The 11,287-nt window shown below is 47.0% G+C and overlaps 1 protein-coding gene across 1 annotated transcript; it reads right to left on the reverse strand.

Annotated features, from left to right (window-relative positions):
• Positions 1–3,858: 3,858 nt before the first annotated feature.
• Positions 3,859–9,577, reverse strand: LOC147737049 (uncharacterized). The gene is made up of 2 exons (XM_086922663.1): positions 8,440–9,577; positions 3,859–3,899 (listed from the first exon to the last, which is right to left on the reverse strand). Exons 1-2 carry the CDS (start codon positions 9,575–9,577, stop codon positions 3,859–3,861), a joined length of 1,179 nt encoding a protein of 392 aa, XP_086778789.1.
• Positions 9,578–11,287: the final 1,710 nt, after the last annotated feature.

An 11,287-nucleotide genomic window follows, 5' to 3' on the forward strand; every position in this document is an offset into this window, starting at 1 on the left:
CCTGCTCTCTTCTGAAGTGTGCTCGGCCTGGCTATCACAGAGCTGCAGCTCTGCGACCTTCAGTGTTGATCCTGCACTCTTCTGAAGTGTGCTCGGCCTGGTTATCACACGGCTGCAGCTCTGTGACCTTCATTATTGATCCTGCACTCTTCTGAAGTGTGCTCGGCCTGGCTATCACACAGCGGCAGCTCTGCGACCTTCATTATTGATCCTGCACTCTTCTGAAGTGTGCTCGGCCTGGCTATCACACAGCTGCAGCTCTGTGACCTTCATTATTGATCCTGCACTCTTCTGAAGTGTGCTCGGCCTGGCTATCACACAGCTGCAGCTCTGTGACCTTCATTACTGGTCCTGCACTCTTCTGAAGTGTGCTCGGCCTGGCTATCACACAGCTGCAGCTCTGTGACCTTCAGTATTGTTCCTGCACGCTTCTTAAGTGTGCTCGGCCTGGCTATCACACAGCTGCAGCTCCTCTGAGACCTTCATTACTGGTCCTGCACTCTTCTGTAGTGAAGTACTCGGCCTTATTATCACACAGCTGCAGCTCTGTGACCTTCATTATTGATCCTGCACTCTTCTGAAGTGTGCTTGGCCTGGCTATCACACAGCTGCAGCTCTGTGACCTTCATTATTCATCCTGTACTCTTCGGGGGTGAAGTACTCGGCCTTATTATCACACAGCTGCAGCTCTGCGACCTTCATTATTGATCCTGCACTCTTCTGAAGTGTGCTTGGCTTGACTATCACACAGCTGCACCTCTGTTACCTTCATTATTGATCCTGCACTCTTCTGAAGTGTGGTCGGCCTGGCTATCACACAGCTGCAGCTCTGCGACCTTCATTATTGATCCTACACTCTTCTGAAGTGTGCTCGGCTTGACTATCACACAGATGCAGCTCTGTGACCTTCATTATTGATCCTGCACTCTTCTGAAGTGTGCTCGGCCTGGCTATCACACAGCTGCAGCTCTGCGACCTTCATTATTGATCCTGCACTCTTCTGAAGTGTGCTTGGCTTGACTATCACACAGCTGCACCTCTGTTACCTTCATTATTGATCCTGCACTCTTCTGAAGTGTGGTCGACCTGGCTATCACACAGCTGCAGCTCTGTGACCTTCATTATTGATCCTACACTCTTCTGAAGTGTGCTCGGCTTGACTATCACACAGCTGCAGCTCTGCGACCTTCATTATTGATCCTTCACTCTTCTGAAGTGTGCTCGGCAATGGATATCACACAGCAGCAGCTCTGCGACCTTCATTATTGATCCTGCTCTCTTCTGAAGTGAGCTCGGCCTGGCTATCACACAGCTGCAGCAGCTCTGTGACCTTCATTATTGATCCTTCACTCTTCTGAAGTGAGCTCGGCCTGGCTATCACACAGCTGCAGCTCCGTGACCTTCATTATTGATCCTGCACTCTTCTAAAGAGTGCCCGGCCTGGCTATCACACAGCTGCAGCTCCGTGACCTTCATTATTGATCCTGCACTCTTCTAAAGAGTGCTCGGCCTGGCTATCACACAGCTGCAGCTCTGTGACCTTCATTATTGATCCTGCACTCTTCTGAAGTGTGCCCGGCCTGGCTATCACACAGCTGGAGCTCTGTGACCTTCATTATTGATCCTGCACTCTTCTGAAGTGAGCTCGGCCTGGCTATCACTCAGCTGCAGCTCTGTGACCTTCATTATTGATCCTGCACTCTTCTGAAGTGTGCTCGGCCTGGCTATCACACAGCTGCAGCTCTGTGACCTTCATTATTGATCCTGCACTCTTCTGAAGTGTGCTCGGCCTGGCTATCACACAGCTGCAGCTCTGCGACCTTCATTATTGATCCTGCACTCTTCTGAAGTGAAGCTGCGTGCACGGCCTGCCTCACACAGGGCTGCACCTCTGCGACCTTCATTATTTTCTTTTCTTTATAAATCTTTTTTATTGAGAGAAACAACGAAAAACAATATAAAAAGAATACAAAAACATAACAAGAGAGCAGTTGTCAAGATGGTTGAATCACGTGAAATAAACACAAGGTACCGATAATCAATATAATAGAAAGAAGCGCCACTGATAATATTTCGGTCACATACTGGTATTAAAGCTTAAAGTGTCTCGTTATGAACATTAAATGGGGAACCATCGTCAAAGGGAGTGCACAGAAGATCTCTGCTTTCGTTCCAGGGGCCCATATTTTTGCCCATTTACCTGGGCATCCCCTGCTCTCATATACCACTCTTTCAGCCTGCATGCACCAGTCCATGTCGGCCGCCCAGTCCCTGTGTTGGGGCACCATTCCTCCCTTCCATGTTCTGGCTATGTTGCGTTTTGCTATTATACAGCCCAGCGAAGCCCATGTTTGTTCAGTTTGAGAGAGGTCAGTGGCGTCCCAAATGTGTAGGAGACAAAGTTGAGGAGAGGTTTCTATAGGTTTATGGCATATTTGGGACATGGTGGACAAAATCGCACTCCAGTACTGTTGAAGAGAAGGTGCCCGTGGAACCGCCACATCGGGGACAGAGTGGGGAATAAGAGAGACCCATTTTAACAAGTGCTGTGCTGGTATAAAAGGCCCTGTGAAGTATTTTTAAGCTGTATGAGCTTGAAGCGGGAATGGACAGCCACCTCCCTGGGAGAAGCCAGGGCCTCCCTCCAATCTTCATCACATAAGTCTTGCACGTCATCGCACCATTTTGTGCGTAGTTTGTCGAGAGTCTCGGGTGAAATATTAAGTATTTTACGGTATTTCAGGGAGATGGCCTTATCCGGAAGATAATCATCTAGAAGCCTATTTTCCAGAGGCGAGGAGAAAAGATAGATCGGAGCCCTTGGGAATTGCCTTACAGAATACACTGCATGCCTGAAGATAACGAAACGTTTCCCCCTCATGCAGTTGGTATTTAAATTGTAGTTCGCCGAATGGAACCACAGCACCTTTCGCTCACAGGTCCCTAACCGTAGGAGAGACCAATCAAATCCCTCTTTTCAAACCTTGAATAACCCGAGAGCATACCCAATTGGCACGATTTCAGCAATTGAGTAACCTGCGTGTTTTTCCCCTTACAACCCAACGTGGCGTTTGCCGCATGCCAGATCGAAACTGTGGTAGAGGTCGGAGTATAGTTGGGTAGATGCCTGAGCCCTCCATACAATGCTCGTAGGTAATTGCCCGCAGTCATATTAAGCCTGTCCATCCTGTATGCGGGATCCATAAGAGGATGGTGGGCCCAGTGATTGAGGACCACTAATTGTGAGGCCCAGTAATATGCTTTAATCGCCGGGAGAGCAATACCCCCGTCATACCAACTTTGTGTAAGTTTGGTCAGGGCAATTCGGGCGTGCCGCCATTCCATAGTAGCGAGTGGACCTCAGAATCAACCGTCTGGAAGTAGTAGGCAGAGACAGGATATGGCGTGTTCTGCAGGGCGTAAAGGAAACAGGGGAGTGCCTTCATTTTAAAAAGGGCAGCTCTATCCAATGGAGTAAGGGGCAGTGTCTTCCAGTGCTGCATGTCAGCCTGGAGGCGATGCAGGGGAGGCAGGAGATTCTTCTGATAGAAAACTTCCTTGTTCCCCATGACATAAATGCCCAGAAAGCGGAAACCGCCCGTGACTATGTCAGCGCTGCTGCCCGGGGGAAGAAGTGGGGGCTCTCCACTGAGGACATAAATCAATGACTTGTCCAAGTTAATGATATAACCTGAGTACTGTTGACAGAGGGCAAGAATATGCAACAACCTGTTAATTGAGGATCGAGGGTAGGCCAGGTACAGGGGATATCTTCTTCGGAGTAAAAGGAGATCCTATCCGACCAGTCCAGAGATCAGTTGTTGCCTGGGTTTTTCCTAGTCAGGCGTAGGGCCAAGTTTAATCATAGATGGAAATTCGGACTATGATCATCATTTGTTCTACAAGTGTGAAAAAAAAAATGAGGAAATAGAAGAACAAAGTGGACCTTTGAATTAGGAAAAGACAAATTGTGAACAACCAAGTATAATGAGTTATCAAAAATATATGTTTATACCAACAGTGTATAAACAAGCATTTGCAATGCAATAGGTCTCGCATTTACATGAGTTTGAGCTATTGGCATTGTAAATGACAATGCCTTTATTCTTTATGTTTTGGTTTTTAGAACCTAAGTCTGAGGCATTGTCATTTACAATGCCAATAGGTTAAACTCTTGCTAATGCGAGATCTATTGTGCTGAACTACAGTACGCGGGTTGAGGAGAAATAAATCGATGCTGCTTTAGATGCACTCTAGGTGTTGGAAACGGATGATACTACAAACTCTTTTTCCGGGCAGAGTCGACGTCTGGTAAAGCAATGGAGAGAGGGAGTAATAAAAGCATCACCTCTATGGAAAAGAGTAAAGTGGAGCGCGATAAGAAAAGCATACGAAAGACAGAAGCACACAAGGGAGCAACAGAGAGTCGGGGTGCAGGTATTTAGCAGGGTGAGAGGCACACGAGCTAAAAGAAAGAACAAGGATAGAATGGGGCAGTAGCCCTGCAAGGAGGGAATAGGGTAGAATGACTAGGAGGAAGTAATGGGGTAGTAGCGCCAGGAGGAGGGAATAGGGCAGAATGACTGGGAGGAAAGAATGGGACAGTAGCACCGGGAAGAGGAAATAGGGCAGAATGTGGGAGAAACGAACGACTGGGAGCTTTGGGAGGAAGGAATGGGACAGTAGTACCGAGAGGAGGGAATAGGACAGAATGACTAAGGGGAAGGAATGGGACAGTGGAACCGGGGGAAGGAATAGGGCGAATGTGGGAGAAAGGAACGGGGCAGTAGCTTTGGAAGGAGGAATGGGGCAGCAGTACTGACTTGAGACATAGAGCAAATGTTTCCTCCAATACATTGTCTTATAGGAAGACATGGGATTTTATTACACTGATATATATGTATGGTTGGCCGTGGGGATAGTTAAGTGCAGTGTCTGATGAATTACAGAGGAATTATTGACATTGGGAAGCTGATGACCTGAGCAGACACGCACATATTTGACGCTGTGACTTTGGGGTCTAACACAGATTCCTGCAGTGGGTACATGTATTAGTTCGCTGAGCAATGAAACGCACAGGAGGTAGAAGGAAGCAACTAGGGACCGGGGCCTGAAAAACTCCACTGAAAGGGCTGTCAGTGAGAAAATTGCTACCTCTGATGGCTCTGGTGCTGCAGTGATTTACAGATCATTTACTGCCGACGCTACCTGGCTCCCCTCACTGTGACAAATATAATAGTCCCATCAGTAAGCTTTGGTGACCCCAACCTTGACCTCATGTGCCCTTTATTTTCGGGCTCACGCAGACTGACAGACACCACCTCCTGAAAAAGTAGAAACTGGTTTCAGTGAGGAATCCCTGGCTGTCTGTAAATCTGCTCTCTAACCAGCCAGAACTGGAAAATGAGAGGAAGGCGGCTGCTCTAGAAGAGGCCCTCAGCTGACCCAGCCCCACTAGCCTCTCCTGGAAATTGTTCTGTATGCCTACCCAGAGGTCCCCATACCCTCCAATACAGCTCTGCTCTTTTCTCCGCACTGGGGTCTGCAAGAGGAGGCTGGACTGCGTATTGCTCTTCGCTTTAAGCTCCGGTGCCCCTCCCTGGTGGCCTTTAGGCCTGGCATCGGGCCGCAGTAGCGTGTGTACCTTGTGTGTACAGCCTTCCCTGGAGCCCCAGCTGAACTTGCGCTGCTCTCTGGAATGGGAAGGAGGGGAGTCAGGACTGGAGCACGCGGAAGAGTGGCCCCCGGAGGGTGCCCGTTGGTGGCTCTACACAGTCGCCTGTTGCCCAGCCTCTCCTGCTGTTCCCGGGGGGGTGGGCTGGTGGTGGAGGTGCTGCGGCCGATCCCGATGCCCGCAGGGGGCACTACGTGGCCCTAATGCTGAGCGAGGCGCTACAGGGCTGGAAGGACCTGGAGGCGGAGAGGGGCGATGGTGAGTAGAGGGATGAGAGAGTGAGACCCTGAGCTGATGGTGAGTAGAGACCTGGGGGTGACTGAGGAGTGCGCGCTGGGGTGGAGGGGGCGCTACATGGCCCTTGTGTTGAGCGAGGCGCTACGGGGTCATGCATAGCGCCCATTGCTTAATTTGTGAATACGCCCCCCAGCCCAAAGGGTTTGTCAGAAGGCCTCAGCCGACGCGGGCCTGTCTGCTTCTTGTGAACAGCACTTGTGCAGCTGACTTTCTGCCCTGATTCCTCACCTTGACAAACATCCTCGACCAGCACTCTTTCCACCTTCCGCAGGGATTCGCTGTCTCATGCAAATACTTTGAGACTTGTTTTTGTCGCTTACCAAGTAATCCGCACAAACCTGTAATTACAGCGCAGTTAGCTGGCGCTCGTTTACCGGGGAATCCCTAGGGCTGGCTGCGATGAAAACACAGGCCCGGGCTATTTATTGCCGGAGTAAATGAGAAATATATCATTTACCGCGCTCCCAAGAGCCCCGACGTACCTTGGGGACCGGATCACTGACAGCGAAACAGAAAGCAGCTCAGTATCCGGGCTGTGACTGAGAGGGCGGGGGCTGCCCACGCATGTGCGCTATTTGTTAGGAAAAGGGAGCCCCGGCGCCAAAGCGAAGTGCGGCAGCTGAAGTCCTGGCTCCCAGGAGGGGTCCCGGGTGAAGACCAGCGGATAGCACTGCGGGGCTCCCATGCCTAAGGGGAGAGCCCCGCGTCGTGCTGGCAGAGGAGCTGGAGTGCCCTGCGGGGCTCCCATGAACAAAGGAAGCCCTGTGTTAGCCAGGTGATGCAGAGACAAGAGCCCCGTGAGTTAAGGGGGGAGAGGGGGGAGGGTGTGTGTGTGTGCATGCGCGCAAGTGTGTCTGTGTGTTATCTACTTGCTGCCAATGTGGGACAGGAGATGTGCATGGCGTCTGGGTGAACGTGCGCGCTCACATGGGGGATTCTCCTGCACGTGCCCATCCCCTGTCTCACATGGCAGCACCGGGGGGTGGGGTGGAGTGGAGGGGTTGTGGTGTGTCTCTCTATGTGTGCGTGTATGTGCGCTTGTGTGTGTGCGTGTGGGTGTCTCTCTGTGTGTACGCTTGTGAGTGTGTGTGCGCATGCGTGTGCGAAAGCAGGGGGGGTGTGGCTGTGTGCGTTGGAGGCTTTCAAGGGAGACAGGAGATGGTGAACCCGCGCGCGACCTGATCCGATTCCTGAGGCTGCGCATGCCCATCTCTAGTCTCCCTTTTGGCTCCTTGTAAGCAGAGCCGACAGCTATAGGTCTCGCGCTGCGACAGGGCTTTCGCCCTGTATCGCAGGTGCGAGACCTAAAAAAAGCATTTGCAATGCAATTGCGACAGAGATGATCAACATTCAGCACATAATTGGTCCATGGTCCCTACTGAAGATATACAGGCATACTTCCACATTCATCCAGTGCCTATTTCTATATAGATGCACTGTCTCATTTTTAACATAATTGTATAACAGTTGCTACATCGTAAGGACAGACCAAAAGAGTAACATCAATGTAATTGTTGTCACATAGTTTCACAGTTAAAACGTAATCATTATTTTCATGGCTGAAGAATTTGTGTCCTCATTAGTTCTACATCAGAGCTTCAAAGGTAAATGTCATGCACTGCAAGGGTTAACCCAGACAGCTGCTGCTTTCACTATTGCTTTTCTACACAGTTCTCTGGCCACTGTCGCAGAACAATTAATGATGCATAAAATGACAACAACATGGTCCGGTGTTCTTGGATTTCTTTCGTTAAAACTCTCTCACAGAATAAAAACCAACAAGGTTTCTTTACTTTTAGTCCACTTTGTGCTCGTCTCCCAATGGGTTTCGTGATATTTCATGTTTTTCCTAGCTGTAGGGAAATAAACAATAGCACAGAATAGACATGTTCATTGATGGTGATGGAGTGCTCGCTGATTTTTTTTTAGGTTTGAAGACTGACAAGAGCTTTTTGCACGTTCACTGCCATGATATGGTTTTTCTCCAGTGTGTGTTCGCTGATGTCCATGTAGGGCTGATAAGCGAAAAAATCTCTTCCCACATTCTTTGCACTGGAATGGTTATTCCCCAGTGTGTGTTTTCTGATGCTGTTTTAAGTTTGTTAAGTGACTAAAGCTCTTCAGACATTCACTGCAAGGATACCGTTTTTCTCCAGTGTGTGTTCGTTGATGAACCTTTAATGTTGATGAGTCACTAAAACTACTTCCACATTCACTGCAATGGTATGGTTTTTCCCCTGTGTGTGTTCGCTGATGATACATTAATCCTGAAGAGGAACTAAAACTACTTCCACATTCACTGCAATGGTATGGTTTCCCCCCTGTGTGTGTTCTCTGATGCTGCTTTAGCTGCCATAAGTTATAAAAACTCTTCAGACATTCACTGCAATGGTATGGTTTTTCCCCTGTGTGTGTTTTATGATGCTGTTTTAAGTTTGTTAATTGACTAAAGCTCTTCAGACATTCACTGCAATTATATGGTTTTTCTCCGGTGTGTGTTCTCTGATGCTGTTTTAGGTGTGATAATCGATTAAAGCGCTTCAGACATTCACTGCAATGATATGGTTTTTCCCCTGTGTGTGTTTTCTGATGCCGTTTTAGGTCTGATAATAGACTGAAGCTCTTCAAACATTCACTGCAAGGATATGGTTTTTCTCCAGTGTGTGTTCTCTGATGCGGTTTTAGACCTGATAATAGACTGAAGCTCTTCAGACATTCACTGCAATGGTATGGTTTTTCTCCAGTGTGTGTTCGTTGATGAACCTTTAATGTTGATGAGTCACTAAAACTACTTCCACATTCACTGCAATGGTATGGTTTTTCCCCTGTGTGTGTTTGTTGATGATACATTAATCCTGAAGAGGAACTAAAACTACTTCCACATTCACTGCAATGGTATGGTTTTTCCCCTGTGTGTGTTCTCTGATGCTGTTTTAGGTGCGATAATTGATTAAAGCTCTTCAGACATTCACTGCAAGGATATGGTTTTTCCCCTGTGTGTGTTTTCTGATGCCGTTTTAAGTTTGTTAATCGACTAAAGCTCTTCAGACATTCACTGCAAGGATATGGTTTTTCTCCAGTGTGTGTTCTCTGATGCCGTTTTAGGCCTGATAATAGACTGAAGCTCTTCAGACATTCACTGCAAGGATATGGTTTTTCTCCAGTGTGTGTTCTCTGATGCCGTTTTAGGTCTGATAATAGACTGAAGCTCTTCAGACATTCACTGCAAGGATATGGTTTTTCTCCGGTGTGTGTTCTCTGATGCTGTTTAAGGTCTGATAATAGACGAAAGGTCTTCAGACATTCACTGCAATTATATGTTTTTTCTCCGGTGTGTGTTCTCTGATGCTGTTTTAGGTGTGATAATTGATTAAAGCGCTTCAGACATTCACTGCAATGATATGGTTTTTCTCCAGTGTGTGTTCTCTGATGCCGTTTTAGGTCTGATAATAGACTGAAGCTCTTCAGACATTCACTGCAAGGATATGGTTTTTTTCCAGTGTGTGTTCTCTGATGCTGTTTTAGGTCTGATAAATATATAAATCTCTTCCCACATTCATTGCACTTGAATGTTTTTTCCCCATTGTGTGTTCGCTGATGACTCATGACTTCTGTAAAACTACTTCCACATTCACTGCAATGATATGGTTTTCCCCTGTGTGTGTTTGCTGAAGCTCTTCAGACATTCATTGCATTTGTATGACTTTTCCCCTGTGTGTGTTCTCTGATGCAGTTTTAGGCTTGGTAAATTTACTCTGTGTTTTATATAGCAGAACCCCCATTTCCTTTAACTTTCATTTAACTGTGCTTTTCGCTGATTGCTATGGAATGGCCTGAAAGAGTTTAAAATACACCTCTAGCTCTGACTGGTGGTCTGATATCACTTTAGGAAGCAGAGTACTGCTGTAACCACCTCATGATCAGAGCTGGTATTGGATATGTTTACACAAGAAGTGGTTGATCAGTGTTGCCTTCATTTTCTAGAGGTAATTTCTTCATCTTGAGGCACGGAGGTGCACAGCTGAGACTCGTAGAAACACCGAATTGCCCTTGACGGTACTTCCAAGATCTTTCAGTTTATGTTCAGGTTCGGCTGCCTCTGAGGGCACTTATGTTTTCCTGAATACTGAAACTCAATGTTCCGACTTTGCTTTTGCAGATTTACAGTATTATCTTCATTATTCCTAAACATTTTGTGCAATCAAGGATTGTTTTCTGTTGGATGTAAAGAGATTTAAATTACTTATATGGAAAATACCGGAATATGCATATACAATTTTTAGTTGATTGTAAAAGCATCTCATTTATTGCTATTGTTTAAACTTATCAAGACATATTTAAGACACATTTAGCCATACAGAGATATTTGCATAAAAGTTTCTTTGAAAATGCCACAATGTTATTTATTTCAGCAAAGGTGTTCATAGAGTAACTTTGCAAAAATGAGCACTCGCATAGCACACATATACTAGTTACAGCTTTAGGTAGATGCATATGGTCAAAGTTTTGTTAAAACAAAAACAACTCTTGGAGTAAAAGATGGATCAGGAACACTCAAGACAGCAAGGTGGGCATCAGGAAGTTGTGCCATACATCAAATCCTATTGTTCACAGAGGTGCCTTGCTCCATTCACTACTAACTACTAACTCTTTTTCCAGGAGGATTCCCCTGGCTGTTGTCTCAAGGCCTGGTTATTGGGGGCCTTTTGTGCGCTGATTGTGTTTGGGGCCCTTGTGGCATAAAGGGTCTCTATCTGGGCCTTGTAGGCCCTGCATCATGTATCAATCCTCTCCCCATATAAAGTCCCTGCCCAATCTAAAATGGGGACGCCTCTAAGACTCTAGGAATATAGATATCGACATAGGATTTAGCATGTACTTCTTATGTACATGAAAGAAGAACTATCAGGTTCTATAGCTTCAAAGTATTTCCACGTGGCGGCCATCTTAGAATGATGTTGTTTACTAATTCTGCTTAGATTTCCAGACTGGCTCGGTCTACCGAATTTCCAAGTGCATCCTAGGCGACTGTTCATCCTATGAGTTTGAGTTTGAGTTTAAAAATATTTCTAGAGCGCACGTACACCCAGCGGTTTCATGGCGCTATGCAATACTACAAACCCAAATGGCAGAAAGACTGACTAGGGAAACGAGGAAGAGTTAAGCGGGGAAGGCCTGGGAAAAAAGAAAAGTTTTAAGGGCTTTGCGAAAAAGGGAGTACTGGGGACAAGATCGAAGGTGGAACGGGAGAGAGTTCCAAAAGACAGGAGCCAAGGTAGAGAACATTTTTTACGTTTGAAACGGGGGACTAAGAAA

This window comes from Lissotriton vulgaris, chromosome 1_1, assembly GCF_964263255.1.
Source record: "Lissotriton vulgaris chromosome 1_1, aLisVul1.2, whole genome shotgun sequence".
Classification (NCBI taxonomy): domain Eukaryota; kingdom Metazoa; phylum Chordata; class Amphibia; order Caudata; family Salamandridae; genus Lissotriton; species Lissotriton vulgaris.